At 36.5% G+C, this 21,939-nt stretch overlaps 2 protein-coding genes across 3 annotated transcripts in view; one reads left to right on the plus strand and one right to left on the minus strand.

Moving 5' to 3' along the window:
- Window positions 1-21,939, minus strand: part of ufd1l (ubiquitin recognition factor in ER associated degradation 1) — a 188,206-nt gene that overhangs the window by 27,878 nt on the left and 138,389 nt on the right. The gene's annotated exons all lie outside the window — the stretch shown is intronic.
- The window catches only part of zgc:63587 (uncharacterized protein LOC393431 homolog), a 41,030-nt gene continuing 19,519 nt past the window's right edge, over window positions 429-21,939 (plus strand). For both annotated transcript variants that reach the window (XM_056259359.1, XM_056259360.1), the window contains exons 1-7: window positions 429-573; window positions 8,619-8,663; window positions 9,914-10,013; window positions 10,093-10,179; window positions 11,711-11,834; window positions 14,911-15,045; window positions 15,988-16,105. In XM_056259359.1, coding sequence (XP_056115334.1) covers window positions 8,637-8,663; window positions 9,914-10,013; window positions 10,093-10,179; window positions 11,711-11,834; window positions 14,911-15,045; window positions 15,988-16,105 — 591 coding nt within the window. In that variant the 5' untranslated portion in view covers window positions 429-573; window positions 8,619-8,636. The remainder of the gene's footprint in view (window positions 574-8,618; window positions 8,664-9,913; window positions 10,014-10,092; window positions 10,180-11,710; window positions 11,835-14,910; window positions 15,046-15,987; window positions 16,106-21,939) is intronic.

The following is a 21,939-nucleotide window of genomic DNA, read 5'->3' on the forward strand; positions in this document are numbered from 1 at the left end:
AACTGAAATATCTTGGAAAGATATTTTCCAGTGTTTCATGAGCAGAACAATCCAAAAACACATTAAATAACAGTATAGCCCATTGAAGAGATGCATGTCTGTCCCTCACAGCCTCGCTTTCATTCCCATTAAAAATGCGCTGCTGTGAATAAGGTTTATAGGCTTCAAGCCTGCACCAAAACAAATATAAATAAAAAATATAAAATTAAAAAATATTATCAAAAGTTACATAACTTATTTAAATTTCATTAATACAATATTTTGTCACAAATCCTATTCGTGTTAAGACATGTTTGCTAAAAGCACTGGAAACAGCCCGCTCCCAGAAACTGTGACCTGTCTCCGCCATCTTGGCTCTAATTCGTCGCTCTATTGGCCGTCATCCACATTGCTACTTGAGCCGTAATGGCGCAACGCCCTGTCTCTTAATCCATCACAAAATAGGCATTATGGGATAAGGGCGGAATTGTAGCAGCGGTTTCCGGATTCCCTGGATTGGCCTGCTGGAAGAAAGAAAACAAGGGAGCTGGAAAAAACTCCAGGTTTTTGTGTTTTTTCACGCGTTTATAACAGGTAAGGGCTTCTAGCTCCTAAAAAAGTTAGTCAAAGTTTCTTAGCATTTGTATCCGGAAGTGATTAATCAGCCGAGGCAGTTTGTGTCAGTTCCTTAGCGGCTTCAGTAACTGTTGCATGTCAAAAGTTACATTTCAAATGAAGTTTCACCAAATAATACAGTTGTATTTCTCAAAACTTTGTTTCTCTCCTTGAAACTGTAACATGACACACGTATGTTTTGTTTTAGTGCGGGCGTGTCAGTTTTAGATGTGTTACGTGCTCTGAATTAAGAACATTTAATCAAAAAGGGTGTGGACGATAGGAGGTGTTTTCACTTCAAATGGGGTGCTATAAAAATATACCCAAGGTTATCTGGTTTCATTTATAAATTACATTGGAATTTGGCATCATGTGAATTTCGAGAGGGTTTGGGGGAGTCGAGGAGATGATGGCCAGAGTTTGACAGCACATTTCACAGTTTAATAGCACGTTCTCTGCCTGGAGCAAACCTCCTCACTTTTAACATGTCCTCCCGGGAGCCAACAATTCAGTTTATGAATTCGTTTAGTATTTCTGATAAAATGCATACCACACATTTTCTGTGTGTTAATATTGGTATGTGATAGACATTAAAATGTTCTAATAATACAATAAATATAATAGTGATTTTAATTCAATATTAAATATGTGATTATTTATGATAAATCAATATTACTATTATGTAATTATATATATATATATATATATATATATATATATATATATATATATATTTTCGTACATTTATGTATGTGCTAAATGTGGTGATAAAATTAGCAAAATACAGAAGGAATATTTTGTATGCATTAAAGGGATAGTTCACCCAAAAATGAAATTCTGTCATTAATAACTCACCCTCATGTCGTTTCAAACCTGTAAGACTTTCGTTCATCTTTGGAAAACAAATGAAGATCTTTTTGATGAAATCGGAGAGATTTCTGTCCCTCCATTGACAGCTACGCAACGACCACTTTGACACTTCAGTCATAAAGTTCATAAAGAGATCATAAAACAAATCCAAATAAATTGAGCGGTTTAGACCATTTTTTCTGAAGAGAGACTCGATCATTTTGATGAAAATATTAAATTTATGCTTTTTTTACATATAAACATAGATCAAGGAACATAAACAGAACCACAAACAAACCTTCTTGATGCACGAGAACAAACCTCATTGGTTCTTGCTGAAGCTCAAACGTGCTGCGTAACACGAGAATGAACCTCATTGGTTCTCGCACATCAAGCGAACATGCTAGAGCTTCTGTTTAGCACAATTTATGTGTGAGTTGATGAATGTTTAAATGGGTGGTATAATGCCCTTTTCACAAGATGTTAAATAAGTCTCTGATGTCCCCAGAGTGTGTGTGTGAAGTTTTAGCTCAAAATACCCCACAAATATTTTTGTATAGCATGTTAAAATTGTCACTTTTTGAGGCTGAGCAAAAACGCACCGTTTTTGTGTCTGTCCCTTTAAATGCAAATGAGCTGCTGCTCCCAGACCAGGGGGCGGAGCTTCAAGAGTTTATGTCCTTTTACTTCACACAGACATGCACTGAAAATTTCAATGTTTATGTTCAAAACACCGGAGTCAGACAAAGATGGAGAGACTCAAGAAGAAGTGACAAATGTAGAATACGACAGTACATTTCTTAATGGTTAGTTGATGAATTTATGTGTAGTTATCTTCTAGTCATTGATTAGCATATTCTGTTATGATAATCTATAAATTGCGTTCCCGGGGATGGGTTTATGTAAATTTTAGGGTTGGTGATGTCAACTAACTACAGGATGAAGCTCCTGTAGTTCCTACCAGCCGTTTGTTGTAGTCCTTAAAAAACTATTTATTTAAAAGCAAAAATCTCCCTTTGCTTTGAGCTTTGAGCGTTGTAACTTTGCATGAACTTTGTTTATGCTCAGACAGCAACATTACACACTAACTAAAGTTAGAAAAGTGAAATCATAATCAACCACCCCTTTAAATGTGAATAAAAGCCTAAATTTAATCTGTTCATTATATAAAGCGATCACGTCTCTTCAGAAGATTTGGACTAAACCGATTAGTTTACCGATCTCTTTATGAACTTTTTAAAGCGTAAAATTGGTAGTTATGTAGCTGTCAATGGAGGGACAGTAATCGCTCAGATTTCATAAAAAAGATCTTCTTTTGTGTTTCCGAAGATGGACTAAATTCTTACAGGTTTGGAACGACATGAGGGCGTTTTTGGGTGAACTATCCCTTTAAGAACGACAGTGATGATGCTAAAACAAAATCCAAACACTAGACCAAAACACATTTTGTTGGGTCTCGGGGGCATTTATAAGACCGTATTTGAATGTAATTTTTTAAGTTGAAGTCATATGTTGTTTCAGTGAAGAACAAAAAACTTCAGGCAGCTTGTATTCATCAAAATTATATCTTTTGGCTCGTGTTTTGTTAAAATAACCTTGAACCTAAATAGAAGTGGTCTAAAAGGAAATCCCCAATTTATAATAAGCAGGATTTTGGCTTTTGGCAAGACATGTGACAAGTAAACAAGATGAGTTTCTAAATGACCTCTTCTTCATTATAATAGACTGTTAACTGTTAATTTTCTTTTTTATTGCGCATATGTAGGTGTTTACAGTACACGGTGGTTCTGGTTTTGTACTGAGAAATGTTTGCATTTTAAGTAAGTGACATTTTTAGGCACCTATAGTATGTTTTATTCGGAGCAGAAAAAAATCCTTGTTTTGTACTTATTTTGTGTAAATAAAGTTAGAATAAAATGGAAACGAAACATAAATGTAATTAATAGGGCTGTCAAATGATTAATCACGATTAATCGCATCAAATAAAATATAATTATTTTGGATGCGATTAATCGTGATTAATCATTTGACAGCCCTATTAATTACATTTATGTTTCGTTTCCATTTTATTCTAACTTTATTTACACAAAATAAGTACAAAACAAGGATTTTTTTCTGCTCCGAATAAAACATACTATATGTGTGTGTACTGTGTATAATTATTTTGTATATAAATGCACACATGTATATATTTAAGAAAGATATGTTATTTATATATAAAATGTTTATATTTATATAAAATATACATTATATATAGGCTACATTCAGTCTATATACAGTATATACATGCAAATATTTCTTAAATACACATGCATGTGTGGGTATTTATGTATTAAAAATAATTATACACAGTACACACACATATATTATGTAAACACAAACTTTTATTTTGGATGCGATTAATCGCGATTAATCGTTTGACAGCCCTAGTAATTAAACATTGTGAAAATTTTTCAACAAACTTTCACAACATGATGCCTTTTTAGGCCTCTTCATGATGCCTCTTCTGCTCACCGAGGCTGTATTTATTCGATCAAATTAAAATGCAGCAAAAACAAAGAAATAATATTACAATTTAAAATATCTTCTTTATATTTGAATATGTTTTTCGTCATCAAAGCTAAATTTTCAGCATCATTACTCCAGTCCTCAGTGTCACATAGAGCTGGGTGATTTTTTTCACTAAATAAATCTGTGTTTTTTTTAAATAAAAAACTCGCTATTCGATTCGACCCCCCCCCCCCCCCCCCCCTTCCATTTAAAACAAAATAACTGCAAACTGTAAATATATTTAAAAAAATAAATATTTATTGTATTTAATTAAAGTGCATCAACATAAACAAAATTGCAACCCTTTCTCTAACTGAAAAGTCACTGTGCAGTGTGCAACAAAGATTGTTAAACATCCAAATTATTTATACTGTATTTGGATTGAGCTAATAAAACAACAAAAAATTATGAGGTAACTCTTGAGGTAAAACAGTAACACCACTCGCCATAAAAAATGTAATTGCATTCACGTAGGGAGCGTGCTATGGAAACCCTGAAGGAAAATTTGGCGAATGCAAAATGTATGTGCGCTATACTGAAGAGGGGGAGAATTTTTTTTTTTTTTTTTATATGAATCGATTTGACCTACCAACTCGATTTTTAAATCAAATCGATTTTTTTCCCAGCCCTAGTGTCACATGATCCTTCAGAAATCACTCTAATATGATAATTCGCTGTTCAAGAAACATTTCTGATTATCATTAATGTTGAAAACAATGCTTTATATTTTTGTGGAAACTGATTGTTTTTCAGGATTCTTTGTTGAATAGAAAGTTCAAAAGTAAATCACTACATTTTTATATCCACTGAATGCATTGCAGGCTGTCGGTAGGTTTTAGTAGGTGGATCGACACACTTCTGTTAATTGGCTAATCAGGCACAGATATTGGACAATAATCTTGAAATCAGCCTGTTTAAAAACAGTGCGTTTCCCAAAAGCATAGTTTGTTTTCTGTTGGTAATGACGTAACTTGCATCCATAGTTTCTTTTGAAAAACGCACCTCTGGCCAATCACTATATTGCTAGTAAAGTAGCTAAACTGTTTTTACTCGGCTAAGTAGTAGAAACTGAAGATTGTCTCTGCTATCTTGGCTTTATGTGTCCCTGTCATCAAAGGACTTTTCGTCTCTTAATTTACATCTTTAACCTTTCACCCCTCCTTTTTCTTCCTTTATCACGTCTCATCCCTTGCTCTCAATTCCTGTCCTGTATGGATGTGTTATTTCCGTCAGTGTTTGAAAGCGATTCCGCCCTTTGTCTTGAAAATCATCCATCAATACGCCAGAGCAGAGCCGCTCTTCAGAGGTGAAGTGAATTACGCCCGGGGTCGTGAGGCGGCACGTTTCACTCATAAACTCAAGTGCTGCTTTGAACGGTAGTTCGGTTATGACCGGCGAGCCATCAGCAAACCCAGCTTTCTGATCTGACTGTATATGTGGCGTTTGAGTCACATGTCTCACGAGCTTACGATCTGCTAAGCTCCATCAGGAATTCTGTTAAGAACCTCAAAACCATTTTATCTTAAAAATGGCAAATCTCTTAAGTCTGGTCATTACCTGTGCTCATGTTTGAGGGTGAGGTCGAGCTGAAAGCTGGTGTGTTTGTAAAATCTTTACTGTATGTTAATGCAAAAATCACACGTGTAGCTGCTCTCTGTAATCACTGTGGCGATAATGAGGCCACTTGATTAATCTGAGACTGGTTTATTCTTCCCATAATTCCCAGCAGCAAGCAATAACAAAACCTCCCAGTGTGTGTGTGTGTGTGTGTGTGTGTGTGTGTGTGTGTGTGTGATGAAATGGGAATCGCAGTGTCCTTCATTAAAAAGGCAGCACCGTTACGCCCACAATCTGACATTTATCCTAAATTAGTTTCCATGCATTCCAGAGAAACACTTTGACTCTTGATTTTTCTAGCTCTGGGAGTAGAAACACTTTGATTATAAAAATGAAGAACTCGATCTGTCAGTATTACAGCTGTTAGGCTTTTTTTCTTGTTTTGTACTTATTTTGTAGCCTGACTTCGTCATACTCTTATTCTAGTCAGAATGTGAGTCTGATACTGCTCCATAGGGCTTTGATTATGAGGCGTGTCTTAACCAAACCAGGGGGAAAAAAAACTCTGCACTCAATTGGATAGACCTACAACCAATGAGAGCAACGCAGTAAGTGTTTTTTTTATGAGCTACGCAAAGTAGTCAACAGAACTCAACTACACGCACGCTGGAAGTAGTAGTAAAATAATGAGTTTTGCTTCTTTTACTTGGTCCTCCATGAGTGCGACCAAAGGAGAAACCACAACGACCACAGGGTCTTCATTGCGTCCCTTCTTCTTAGTGACCATCGGAGCCAGCTGATAAAATAAACTTTTGCCGAATCCCGTAGGAAGGACGGCAAACACATCTTCCCGATCGACAAATGCCTTGATTGCAGTTCTCTGTTCGTCTTTTAAAATAAATGCGCTGTCGATTTATTTTACAACGGACGCGATAGTGGAATCTATACATCTCAGTTCTCCAGCTGCAGTCATCTCTGAGGGAAACCAGTTCAACCCAAGCGCTCTTTGATAACGTGAGGATTACGTAACTGCAGATCATCTGTCCATCATCGTATTACGCCCTGGCAATTTGATTGGCCCGACTAATTCTGAACCAATCATAATTACTCCTCAATGGATCGAGTCCAGACCGAACTTCCCGACCAAAAAATGTTGTGGGCGGGGTTAGGGCTGGGATCCAGGCTACTGATTTTGTGTAAATTAGGTTAGAACAAAATTTAAACGAAATCTAAATATGATTAAACATTGTGTAAAATGTTTAGATATTCATGACATTTCACAGCATGATGGGTCATATTAAGCTTTTTTCCCTGTTCAACATTAATAAGCTCTGCAAAGTTACAAAGCACAAATCACTCCAAAGTGAGCTATTCTCTATATTAGTGTCACTGTTTCTGAACTCCCTGAAACGCCTCCACTGTAGTCTTGAGTTTTCTTCCAGGAACAAACACGTCACAATATTCCTCATTTAAATAATTCCCACCCAAGGCTTTTGCAAAATAAAGGGGCGGGGCCTGGTTGATTTAGTTATTAGTGTTGAAACTCGTGGTTATGGTAAGGGGCGGGACATTTCCCAAACACGCTCGAAGCGGTTGACCAATCACAACACACGGGTCCAGCTGACCAATCAGAGCTCAATGAGTTTTTCGGGAAGAAGGGGTTTCAAAGATCCAGGAACAAAACAGAGCTTTTCTGACAGACTAGGAAGAAAGGAGCTGCAACAATTCAAACATCTGGGGAAAAAAATGTTCTTGCAGGGACCAAAAACAAAATCAATACTTTGTAAAAGGGCATAATATAGCCGCCTTAGGTGAACACACACACTACCGTTCAAAAAGTTGGCATCGGTAAGATTTTTAAAATGTTTTTAAAAGAAGTATCTTATGCTCACGCAGCTCACCAAGGCTAATCAAAAATACAGTAAAAATGTAATATTGTGAAATATTATTACAATTTAAAATAAAATTTATTCCACTGATGCAAAGCTGATTTTCTCTGTCTTGGGAGTAGAAACACTCATAAAAATGAAAAACTCGAACTGTCAGTATTACAGCTGTTTGGCCTTCACTGTGAAGACTTTCAGAACGGCTGTCTCTGAATCAAACACACTTTCACCTAAACCTCATAAAGCACAAAGTGTGTGTGTGTGTGTAAGAGAGAGAGAGCCCTCATTTATGGGGAGTGGTGGAAATGTAGAAAAGCTTTTCCAGGAAGATGAAAGATAAACAGTATTGTTCCCTCCCTGTTGTCACCCCTCACTTTCCTCTTCATGTCTAACACACTCACACACTCCCAGGTTCTCCAGAACAGTTTGTTCCCTATCAGTATCATCAGCACAACCCTATGCAGATCTGTTGCAGTGTGTGAAGGAAGATCAGATTTATGGAGAGCTTCAATTGACAGAGCTTCCATTTAAATGTGAATTTTTCATTTGATTGGAATGTGAAGGATTATTTCATTGGCCATCTATTGCATTTAAGATGCAAGATATATCAGTGACCATACCAGTATTTATTTATTTATTACCATTTAAAAATTTGAGGTAATTTTAAATTTTGAAAAATGTATTAATACTTCTATTCTATTGATGCATTAAATCGATCAAAAGAGGCAGTAAAGACATTTATAATGTTACAAAAGATTTCTATTTCCAACAAATGCTGTTCTTTTGTTCCTTAAAAACAATTTACCATGGTTTCCACAAAAATATGAAGTACTGTTTTTAACAAATCAACATATTAGAATGATTTCTAAAGGATCATGTGACACCGAAGCCTCGAGTTTTTTTTTAGGATTTTAGAATTTTTATTTTTTCTCTCTTTTTTTAAGTAAATGTTGTGTGTGATTGTAAGTGTTCAGTAAATTTTTTTCAGTATTATTATTATTTTTAAATATTTTTAGCGTTATATTGGCAAGATACATCAGTCTTTAAAAACTCATATTGAATTTGGCCACTAATCACTTGTTACGATGTCTTTTCCTAAACAGCGAGTTCAAGAGAAATCTACCAAGACTCCCAAAAGACCTTTGATTTAATTTCTTTTAATGTTTTGTTTTCTTTGTCTAGTTGTCAGGCAGGATCGTCATGTCGCAGTCTGGAGAAAAAGGAAAGGTAAGACGGACACTCCTACTCTTGTTGAAGTGTGTATTTGTTTTGGATAGTTCCTAACTTCTCCATTTAATGATCAGAGTTACTTGTAGGATGATTCCCTGAACATTTGCTTTTACTCGGTCGTGCTTTCAAAACATTGATCTCTTGTTTGAGCGGGCCGACATGTCAACATCTGACTCCACCAATGGAATGAGTTTAGTCCAAACAATGGACTGTCAGTTTTCTTGGTCAATGGAAGAGGAAGGGAGTGTTTGGGGAAATTATTATAACTTTTGCTGTCACTATTGTTATACTTTAATTTACAAATCATTTTGGTGCTGATTAAATCAACATACTTTTTTCTTCTTTTTTTTTAATAAGGGACAATGCACATTAATGAACATAAGGACAATGTCCAAATGTAAATGAGCCAGATTTAGCCGTACAGACTAATTTTCATCTGGAGTCCCTGGCAGATTGTTATTATAAAAACTGTATACTTTACCTTTAAAGGGTTAGTTCACCCAAAAATGAAAATGATGTTATTAATGCCTCTCCCTCATGTCATTCCAAGCCCGTAAGACCTCCGTTCATCTTCAGAACACAGTTTAAGATATTTTAGATTTAGTCCGAGAGCTTTCTGTCCCTCCATTGAAAATATATGTACGGTATACTGTCCTTGTCCAGAAAGGAAATAAAGACATCATCAAAGTAGTCCATGTGACATCAGTGGGTTAGTTAGAATGTTTTGAAGCATCGAAAATACATTTTGGTCCAAAAAATAACAAAAACTACGAATTTATTCAGCATTGTATTGTCTTCCGGGCGCACCAGACACACGTCAGCAGCGTCTTACGTCAGCGGCGGCACTGAACGCGGATCCACAACAGAACCGGAAGACAATACAATGCTGAATAAAGTCCTAGTTTTTGTTATTTTTGGACCAAAATGTATTTTCGATGATTTAAAACATTCTAACTAACCCACTGATGTCACATGGACTACTTTGATGATGTCTTTATTTCCTTTCTGGACAAGGACAGTGTACCGTACACACATTTACAATGGAGGGACAGAAAACTCTCGGACTAAATCTAAAATATCTTAAACTGTGTTCTGAAGACGAACGGAGGTCTTACGGGCTTGGAACGACATGAGGGTGAGTCACTAATGACATAATTTTCATTTTTGGGTGAACTAACCCTTTAAGTGTTAAATGTTTCTGCATTAAACTTGTTCATCGGTGTAACAGTTCTGATGTGTGTTTCTAGTTTCCTGATGCTGCAGGATATGTGGGATTTGCCAACCTGCCCAATCAGGTGCACAGGAAGTCCGTGAAGAAAGGCTTTGAGTTTACACTGATGGTTGTAGGTGCGTGACATATAAACACAGACATGGATTCAGATAGACACACACTGTGCTTTTAACTGGGTGTTATTTGTTATCTTAGGAGAGTCTGGTCTTGGTAAATCAACCCTCATCAACAGCCTCTTCCTGACTGACCTCTACCCAGAGCGCCATATACCTGGAGCGGCAGGTAAACACACACACACACACACACACACACACACACACACACACACACACACACACACACACACACACACACACACACACACACACACACACACACACACACACACACACACACACACACAGGTCCCCTGAGGTCTTTATTAACTCTACAGGATATTGTGTCCAAGACCTAAATAATCCCTAGCAGTCATGGTAAATCCTCCGTAGATTTGTAGGCCCAAAAAGCATGTGACAGTGACTCTTCACTCCCGTTTACATGCACTTTTCATTATTCCGGTTATTCGCTAAGTATTGTGGTTATTTTTAGCATTGTTACTCACATTTGCACACCACAAATTATGAACTCACATACAGTAGGTGTGTTACTGGCCATTGTTTTGATCTACTTATATCAATTGCAAAACACATTTCTATGGACGTATATAATTTTTCAGATTCTTTCGATGTTTTTGTCCATCAATATATCGCATTACATTCATGTCACACAACGCTTATCAACATGAACTCAGTTTCTTCAGCACCCCGAAAATGTGATGCTGAAGAATCTGCTCATGACAACATCATCCGTGTACGTAACTTTGGTCAGAGTGGAATAGATGCGATTAAAGTGTTTTCATGCCTGTTTATTGTGTTTATTCGGTGCCTTTGAATATGCTTTAATCACGGCCGGAGGACACCTCGTATCAATCATAGAGAATCCCACCAGCAAAAACAACACGGCAGTTTATATAGGTTGATACTGTAGCATGGTAAAGATAACGTGACATATTGCCCATCATCATCACTTCATTTTTCTCTAATATGATTGGTTCTACATTTGTGCAAATTCAGCATCCACCTTCTTTCTCTGTTACTGGCAAAGCAAATTTAGATCTACAAAGTCATGGGGTTATTAGTTCAGGAATTACTCAATATGTCATGGGGCTATTATATTTAGAGAACTGTCTAGCTGTGTCATAAGTCTCCACTATTTTGACACCAACTTTGACTAATAGTGTTGGTACATTTTGTTCTCAAATGTTATATGTTAGACCTGCAGAAAAAAAGAAATGTTAGTCATGGTTAATAAAAAAAAAAAATACTCACAAATTTTAGTTACATATTAGAATTTTTGTTTTGTTTTTGTCTTTTTTATTAGTCTATTTTTATTATTATTTTAAAAAAAAAGTTTATAATGTGAAATTTTTAAGTGTGCAAATGGTTCTTTGTCGAAAGAAATATTCTTTTCATCATGATGCCACTCACTCTGGAATGCAAACCATTTCTGATTTAGATGCTCAATGGATATAAAATCCCTTCAAATCCCTCTGTTGAGCACTTTGTCTATTAAAGCTCTGTAGAGAATAAGGTTGTTTTCAAGAAAATAATCCCGTCTGTAGCCCAGGGCTACCTCCCAGAGTTTCTCAGAAAGCGCTCATAACTTTTTATGTTGCATCAATAAATCATGATGTTTAATGTGATTCGTCTCGATGTGCCCCCTCAAATGTTTATGCACATCTTTTGTTCTGATTGGGGTTTTGTTGTGCTTGTAGAGAAGATCGAGCGCACGGTTCAGATTGAAGCGTCCACTGTGGAAATCGAGGAGAGGGGAGTGAAGCTCCGCCTGACTGTAGTGGACACGCCTGGATATGGAGACGCCATCAACAGCCAGGACTGGTCAGTGTGTGTTTACTCGGCTGAATTTATCCCGAGAAGTCAGCAAAATCTGACCAAACCTCCCTTTGGAGACATCTGGGGACATCTTCAGTTAAAAAAATTATTCAAACATACATTTTTTAGTCATTATAATTAACTTTATATAAAAGAAAAACCTATAAACATTTCTGACGTGTCCTCGTTTAGATTGCTGAATGTGTGCATGTGGTAAGAAACATTTTAGTAGAGACAAGCCACTATCAATGGGTGTGGAAGGTGAAATTTCTTTCTTCCGAGCCATATATTTACTTCTAAGTTTGACGTTCTCCATGCATTATCATTTTCCCTGTACCATAAATTATTGGTGGTGGATAATAATGGGATATTTGCGAAGCACAGCACACCTGCTGTAAATACACACCGTCACAGATTTGAATGGCATTTGTATTTGTATCTTGTTGCTACACCTATTCTGCATTGCATTATATAATTGTTCAAAAATACATTGTATTGCTTTTGCATTACTTTTTGGATCTGACACATTTCTTATTATTTCAACGCTTAAATCACACTTCTGAATGTCATTATACTATATAACCAAATAATTAAGCACCTTTTTATAGTGAAAATAAAAATCACAAGCACTTTTAAAGAAAGACAATTTGTCATGTGAAACACATACTTTGCACACGGAAAACGTGGTTTTGGAAGCGTTCCCATGTGAAATCTATGTGATAACATGTTATAAACGTGCGAAATTCATGTAATATTTCTAGTGCTTTAAATGATGTACTGTATGTAGAGAAGGTTTTTTTTTGTGTGCAAACTGTCTAAGAGCTAAAGCACATCATGCAAAATAGTTGATCTCACATAAATGCACATAAATGATGCAGATCTTGACCCATCACTACTTATTTATTTATTTCTAAAACATAAAGTTAATGTAATGTGTGTCACTCTTGACATGTTTGTGCACTTGAATAGTGCTGCTGTTGTTTTGCATAAAAATGGTCCTTAGGTAGTTGAAATAGCTATGTCTTATTACAGATATCTACCATAAAATTAGACCTTGCATGTAACTATGACCTCCTGAATGGAAGACTGAACTGATTATTAACTTAATACTGAGTGTTATGTGTCTATGTATCTGCATATTTACTTTATGGCACTTGATTGTGGATTATCGGCAGCTGTTGCCTTGTGTTTGTATATTGGTCATTGAGCCTTGCTGAGGAATGCTGGGAACGTCCTGTTTGAAAGAACAATATCCTCCCCATCTCTTACTCACAGATTTCTAATGCTGTTAATGAAAATATGCCATCCACGTCACCTACCTATATTATCATGTCATGTTTCCTCCTTCCACCTCTCGATAAGGCTGTGGTCTCAAGGCTGAGATCTAGAAAAGTGAAGTGCAGTGATAAGTGAAGCGCATATCTGCGTCAGAAGCAGAAGTGGTTTAGCGTTTGCTGTTTAGATAAGTCTGGAGACTTTAGAGCAAAAGGGAATCTGGTGGTGAGAACTGAGAGTTGGTACATGTCAACTAAAACTTAAATTAAAACCATAAAATAATTTTTGTTACTTAAAATAAATGTGAACTGAAACTAAATTAAATATAAAAACTTATTTTATTCCAGCTAGTTTCCAAGCAACATTTCTCATTTTTATTTAGTTTACTTTAATGTGCTTAAAACTACAAATAAAACTGAAATAAAAACAAATTAGGGATAGTTCACCCAAAAATAAAAATTATGTCATTAATTACTCACTGTCATGTCGTTCCAAACCCGTAAGTCTTTCGTTGATCTTCTGAATGCAATTGAAGATATTTTAAATTAAATTAAATCTGACAAATTTCTGTCCCTCCATTGACAGCAACGCAACTACAACTTTGACACTTCAAGTTCATAAAGAGATCGTAAAACTAATCCATATGAATTGAGCGGTTTAGTCCAAATTTTCTGAAGAGACTCGATCGATTTATATGATGAACAGATTGAATTTAGGCTTTTATTCACATAAACATTAATCAGTGCACACATCTGATATGGTAAACAGAAGCTCTAGCATGTTCACTCTCATGTGAGGTTCATTCTCATGTTACGCTGCACGTTTGAGCTTCCACACGAGGTTTGTTCTTGCCCGTCAAGCAGGTTCGGTTGAGCTTTAGTTTATGTTCGCTGATACATTTTTATTTCTGAATTGGCTTTATGCACAGCTGCACTACTTACTGAACTTCAGCCAGCTCCTTTGTTTCCTGTCTGCCATTATTGGAAAAACTGATTAATCCAGGTGTGCCTGGCCTCAGTAACAACAATCAGGCACACCTGGATTAATCAGTTTGTCCAATAATGGCAGACAGGAAACAAAGGAGCTGGCTAAAGTTCAGGAAGTAGTGCACCTGTGCATAAAGCCTATTAAAGCCTAAATTTAATTTGTTAATCATGTAAAGTGATCGAGTCTCTTCAGAAAATTTGGACTAAACCGCTTAATTCATATGGATTAGTTTTACGATCTCTTTATATACTTGAAGTGTCAAAGTGGAAGTTGCGTAGCTGTCAATGGAGGGACATAAATCTGTCAGATTTCATTAAAATTATCTTAATTTGTGTTCCGAAGATGACCTAAAGGCTTACGGGTTTGAAACGACATGAGGGTGAGTAATTAATGACATAATTTTTGGGTGAACTATCCCTTTTTAAAAAAAACCTACAAAAACAGCAAAATTACTAAACCTTTAAATTTAAAATGAAAGCATAATATATATATATATCTAATTATTTATTTATTTTTATATAAAAAAAAAAACCTTAATAGGATTTCAGTGATACTAAAATAACACTGGTGCATGCGGTGCGTCATTGCTGAACAAGAACCTGTAAACATGATGTTGTGGAGCGTTTTGATAAGCTTTATTTTGACTAAGTGGTTGTTCACCATTTCTAAAATGCGTCTTTCTATCCTGCGATTAGATTGTGGGATTGTGCTGAGATCCATATCCGATGTTTGTTTAATGCGCTTGTTTAATACAATCACAAGCTTTTATATCTGAGTATTTCAGCTCGTTCTCTGCTCTCTGCTTTATTCTCTTCAACAGCTTTAAGACGATCATCCAGTATATCGATAATCAGTTTGAGCGATACCTGCACGATGAGAGCGGACTGAACCGCAGACACATCGTTGACAACAGAGTACACTGCTGCTTTTACTTCATCTCTCCGTTTGGACACGGGTAAAACACCTGCACATGTTCTGCCTTTCATCATCAGTCAATAAAACATTTTATTCCTGCAGAAAGTGGCTTAGCTTTAGCCCTCAATTAAGGCCTGTTTACAGCAAGAGTGATGCATCAAAGCAACATGAATCACCAACAAAAATCACAATTGAATTTTACACTGTTCAAATACTCAGCTGAATATTTACATGCATGCTTTTCAGACTAAGTGTAAAATACATTTTCAGCAGCTTCTGAGAAAAATTCTTAGGTCACATGAAACCCCAACAAAAAAGTAAAAATTCACATCAAAGCTTTTCAAACTCAAATCCCATCCCATCACATCATTTCAGGATGAAATTTAATAGTAGATGCATTGTTTTGTTTCCATTCCTGTTATGGTGATAATTCATGCTTGGTACAAACATATCTTTACTCTGATTATTTCTCACGTTTTCATATGAGAAGAATTGTTTTAATGTTTTTGCATTTTATTAGCATTTTGTTTGATTAAAAATACAGTAAAAGCAATAATATTGTGAAATATTATTACAATAGAAAGTAACTGTTTACTATTTGAATATATTGTAAAATGTCATTTATTCCTGTGATCAAAGCTGAATTTTCAGCATCATTACTCCAGTCTTCAGTGTCTCATGATCCTTCAGAAATCATTCTAATATGATGATTTGCTGCTCAAGAAACATTTCTGATTATTATCAATTACTATAAACAGTTGTTGCGTCATATTTTTGTGGAATATAACCTTTGATGAATAGAAATAAAAAAAGCATTTATTTGAAATAGAAATCTTTTGTAACATTATAAATGTCTTCAAATTTTGATCAATGTAATGTATCCTTGCTAAGAAAAAGTTTTTAAAAACTCTTACTGACCCTAAACATTTGAATGGCAGTGTATGTCATTTGTGCTTTGTGTGCTTGATTTTTTATTTACCAGCCTGAAGCCTCTAGATGTTGAGTTTATGAAGGCGATCCACAGCAAAGTCAACATCGTTCCTGTAATTGCCAAAGCCGACACGCTCACGCTGAGAGAGAGAGAACGCCTCAAGAGAAGGGTAAGGGTCAAGCCTTTTCTCTCTAGAACAAATACAACTGATCATGTGATCCAGGACTAGTTGCAAAACTAACAACAAATGGAATATTTGAGCTTCTTTGTGGTGTAGAAACACACTTTTGACTGGTACACTGAATGTTTGGTGATCAGTCGTAGGATGTGCATGTGTTCATGTTCATGCATTGTGACATTCCTGGCAGTCTGGCGTGGACACAAGTATGTAAAAAGACACGCTGACCATGTATGTACTGTAGTGCACGGTTCTCCATGGACAATAGTAGCCTCCTTGTGCTGTCTGCAGATGTTTCCCTTTAACACGCACAGAATCACACACCCTCTGGATTGTGTCTGAAGCGAGGTCAGGTGTGTGCCGACCTGCACGCTCCATGTCTTCCTGCTGATGTGCTCCGCAGGTTAAGTAGGACGGTGATTATGTGGCGTGTATCTGGCTCGACTTCATTGGGACGTAATCTGTAATCCCACAGGAAGCTCGTGCAGATCAACATGAGCACTGGAGCTTGTTCAGCATTTCTGCTGCTGAGCACAATTATGTTAATGAACGCAGTGGTGGAGGTTTATTTTAGCAGTGTTTGAATCATACGCTGCCTCTTAAAAGTTATAAAACTCGTCCCTCCATTTGTAAAAACAAAAACAAAATTTTAGAGGATTTAACACCACAAATGTGAATCCTACCTACATTGTTGTTTAAGTGCTTATATTATATATATATATATATATATATATATACACACACTACCATTCAAAGTTTTGAAGTCAGTAAGATTTTTTTAATGTGAAGTCTCTTCTACTTACCAAGACTGCATTTATTTGATTAAAAATACAGTAAAAACAGTAATAATGTGAAATATTTAAGACAACTGTTGTCTATATTAATATATTTTTAAATGTAATTTATTCCTGTGATGCAGAGATTCATTTTCAGCATCATTACTCCAGTCTTCAGTGTCACATGATTCTTCAGAAATAATTATAATATGCTGAGAAACGTTCTTATTATCACTCTCTTTAAAACAGTAGTGCTGCTTGATTTATACCACAGCATTTATTTGAAACAGGAATCTGTTGTAACATTATAATAGTAATTAGTAACAAAAAAAATAGTAATAGTAACATTATAACGCCCAATAGTTCCAAACACTGATAGTTTCTCCATTGAACCCCATTCATTTTCAGTGCTTCAGAAGTACGTTCGCTGGTAAATTAATGAAATTACTGTATTTTTTTACTTTTACACACATTAGCCGACCTCTCGTGAATCTAGTCTGTAGTTATATTTTATGTAGCCAGTTTTAGTAAATGTTTATTGGAAGATAATAGGTTAATTGCAGCGATAGCTTACGTGACCAACACTTCACTAACGTTAGCTTACTGATAACCTGATGTATATAATATATAATATTTTTTATAATATTTTATATGTATATATATATAGCCTATATATAATATTATATACATACACACACACACACACACACAATTCATTTATTTAAATGGGTGAGGGTTATGCATGTGCTTATATGTATTTAGGAACATAGTTAATTCACTCATTAACTATCTCTCCGGTTTAATTTTATGAAGAATATTTTTCGGTTTAATATTTACCGAACATTGCTGTATATAGTCGTTGCTTTCTACGTTATGGGAGCAGTCTGTTTCCCTCCGAAATCATTCATTTGTACATGCACAGCGTAATTATTTATATTTTGTGTTGGTTGGAGTTCTGAACGGACTCACTGCAGACCTCTTTGCGTGATCACGAAGGTAGGCTAATGGCTGAATCGGAATTTATAAGCAAGATCACAGGAATCAATAGCCTAATACAGCCCAGTTGTGCTAAAATAAATATCATGAGACGTCCATCATCAGATGAATGACATGGAAAAGTTAAGTTAGAGCCGCTAAAGCCAGTGCTATTACTGAACACTAAGCTTTTCCCTCCAAAAATATAGCCTAAAACTTATCTAAGTTGTCACCCTGCCTCTCCAAATGCAAAACTGACATTAACAAAATGCAATAACAGCTTAAAAAGTACTTGGGTGTGTGTTTTATTTTATATTTACCGTTTAATAATGCAATCGCTGCTGTCTGTCCATAGAAGAACATGACAGCCCGCGTATGTTTTGGAACTATTGGGGCTTACATGAACGACGTGACAGCCGTCGCGGCGACATCAAAGCGTGTCGCAACTCTTTCTCTTTATGGCTCTGCACTAACCTAAACAACTGTTAAACCCTCAGACACCTGCTGATCAATGACTTTCACCAGCATTAAAAGAAAAGAAAAAAGACCCAGTAATCTTGTAATCCCAGTTATGTTTATGTTTCTGACTAATCTTGAGTTTAGGCCGTTTCTGATTAAATGTCCCAATTGACCTCTGTCAGCGTCTTTTGTGTGTGTAAACATTGACTTATTACAGAAAATGGTCTTGTTAGAGACAGATTTAGATTAGAGACTAATGGGATCCTGTCCACATCCTGCAATCACTGCATGTACGTCCATCTAAGTTGCAGGAAAGATTAGCCAATGTCAGCCATTTTAAGCTAAATGACCCAAACAGATGTCTAATGTGTGTGTTCTCCGGTTTGAGATGTGTAGAGATGTAAAATAGAAATAGTTCACGGAGAAGAACACAACTGATGTTTTCTATCACTCTTAATTAAATGTACTTCCTGGATGGCTCACAACACACAGGAAGTCACAGGGCTTCATTGCTTATGCTGGTCCATATTTAGAGATCGCTTTGGACACTGAATGCTTGTATTTATAGTAGTTCCTGTTATTCGCCTGCTCCTTAGATGCCAGTTTTCTCTTCCTGCAGGTAATTTCAAAACACATTTTCATAAACATTCCCACATTGCTGTGTTTGCCAATCCATGGTTTGTTTTCTAAAGGGGTAGTTCACCAAGAATAAAAATTCTGTCATCATTTACTTATCCTCACACATTTAACTTTCTTTGTTCACAAAAAAATATATATATATACATAATAAATATTAGGGCTGTCAAACGATTAATCACATCCAAAATAAAAGTTTGTGTTTACATAATATATGTGTGTAATTATTTTTAATACATAAATACCCACACATGCATGTGTATTTAAGAAATATTTGGATGTATAATCTGTATATAGACTGAATGTAGCCTATATATAATGTATATTTTATATAAATATTAACATTTTATATATTAATAACATATTTTTCTTAAATATATACATGTGTGCATTTATATACAAAATAATTATACACAGTACACACACATACACTCACCGGCCACTTTATTAGGTACCCCATGCTAGTAACGGGTTGGACCCCCTTTTGCCTTCAGAACTGCCTCAATTCTTCGTGGCATAGATTCAACAAGGTGCTGGAAGCATTCCTCAGGGAGTTTGGTCCATATTGACATGATGGCATCACACAGTTGCCGCAGATTTGTCGGCTGCACATCCATGATGCGAATCTCCCGTTCCACCACATCCCAAAGATGCTCTATTGGGTTGAGATCTGGTGACTGTGGAGGCCATTTTAGTACAGTGAACTCATTGTCATGTTCAAGAAACCAATTTGAAATGATTAGAGCTTTGTGACATGGTGGAAGTAGCCATCAGAGGATGGGTACATGGTGGCCATAAAGGGATGGACATGGTCAGAAACAATGCTCAGGTAGGCCGTGGCATTTAAACGATGCCCAATTGGCACTAAGGGGCCTAAAGTGTGCCAGGAAAACATCCCCCACACCATTACACCACCACCACCAGCCTGCACAGTGGTAACAAGGCATGATGGTTCCATGTTCTCATTCTGTTTACGCCAAATTCTGACTCTAACATCTGAATGTCTCAACAGAAATCGAGACTCATCAGACCAGGCAACATTTTTCCAGTCTTCAACTGTTCAATTTTGGTGAGCTCTTGCAAATTGTAGCCTCTTTTTCCTATTTGTAGTGGAGATGAGTGGTACCCGGTGGAGTCTTCTGCTGTTGTAGCCCATCCGCCTCAAGGTTGTGCGTGTTGTGGCTTCACAAATGCTTTGCTGCATACCTCGGTTGTAACGAGTGGTTATTTCAGTCACTGTTGCTTTCTATCAGCTCGAACCAGTCTGGCCATTCTCCTCTGACCTCTGGCATCAACAAGGCATTTCCGCCCACAGAACTGCCGCTCACTGGATGTTTTTTCTTTTTCGGACCATTCTCTGTAAACCCTAGAGATGGTTGTGCGTGAAAATCCCAGTAGATTAGCAGTTTCTGAAATACTCAGACCAGCCCTTCTGGCACCAACAATCATGCCACGTTCAAAGTCACTCAAATCAACTTTCTTCCCCATACTGATGCTCGGTTTGAACTGCAGGAGATTGTCTTGACCATGTCTACATGCCTAAATGCACTGAGTTGCCGCCATGTGATTGGCTGCTTAGAAATTAAGTGTTAACGAGCAGTTGGACAGGTGTACCTAATAAAGTGGCCGGTGAGTGTATATTATGTAAACACAAACTTTTATTTTGGATGCGATTAATCGTGATTAATCGTTTGACAGCCCTAATAAATATATATATTGTTTTATTTTATTTTTAATTTTGTGAAGAAAGTAAGTTAAATGTGTATATATATATTCAGGAATTAAGTAACCAGAAGCCAGTGATTATAGTTTAACTTATTATTATAGTTAGATTATAGTATAACTTCTATTGTGTTGTTGAAAGAAGAAAGTCATGTACACTTAGGATGGCTTGAGTCAATTTTGGGATCATTTTTGGGTGAACTAACCCTTTAAAGTTCAAAAAGGACAAAAAAAACAAAAAAAAAGCACAATGAAAGTAGTTCATGCATTATATGCATTGTATTCCAAGTCTTACACTACCATTTTTTTCACACAAATCAGACTTTTCTTTTAAGCTTTATGTGAACTAACTACTGTTGTTGCTGTTGCTGAGAAACCCATGACTACTTGAAACTTTGATTGTTTAAAACTTGATTTTAGGAAATTGCCCCATCAAATCTGAATGTTAAAGTGAATGAATTGGAGGAAGTTTAATCCTTGTTCTTTTCGTTGGTTCCTCCACAAATGCTTGAGTCCTTTTTCTTACATCAGTGATTATCAGGAAAGTATGAACACTACCTTCAGATTTCTGTCTACTTTATCTTTTCCCAAGAAGACTCTCAGACGCAACTTCCGATCATCAGTTCTGAATTATGTGGAAGCGCAAGTCAGCATTTCCCGATCAATTTCATGATGTCGTCGCAACCAGTAAAGCTTCCCAAGGTTGCCCCTGCCGTATGAATGACGAATGGCCCATTGTGTCTTTGCGGCCTGACTGATATTTATGTTTAATTTTCACCCTCACTTTCTCACCGTGATAGCTTTGCTCTCATTCTCTCACAGAACTGCCACCCCTCTCCCCGATCTTTCTCGCACCATCATGAAAGGGGGAAGCAGCTTGTGTAGAACAATATGGCCTTCCTGTAATGTGTCAGGCCGATTGGCAGGGAAAGCCGGGTCAGCGTTGTGCAGGACTCTTATCAGAGGCCGGAGTGAGGTCATAAAACCCTGAAACTTATAAAGTACTCGAGGGACGTTTAGGTAGCTCTTGTTTCCTGCCATAGCAGTGATATATGCCGAAGAGCTACTAGTATGGAAACGCCAGCAGCAGATCTTGTCCGTATGAGAAGGAAAGCCTTTGTGACCGAACTGACGTACATCTAGGAGGAGATTTGTTCAGTCGAGTTGCATGCAATTCCCACAGGTCAGATTGTAGGTGCGCTTGGTGGGTTGCATTGTTGTGTTTATGTGAATTTGAATGTTATTGTTGATGTTTGC

Source organism: Rhinichthys klamathensis, unplaced genomic scaffold, assembly GCF_029890125.1.
Source record: "Rhinichthys klamathensis goyatoka isolate OS25496 unplaced genomic scaffold, OSU_Roscu_1.1 h1tg000167l_1, whole genome shotgun sequence".
NCBI classification, from domain to species: Eukaryota; Metazoa; Chordata; class Actinopteri; order Cypriniformes; family Leuciscidae; genus Rhinichthys; species Rhinichthys klamathensis.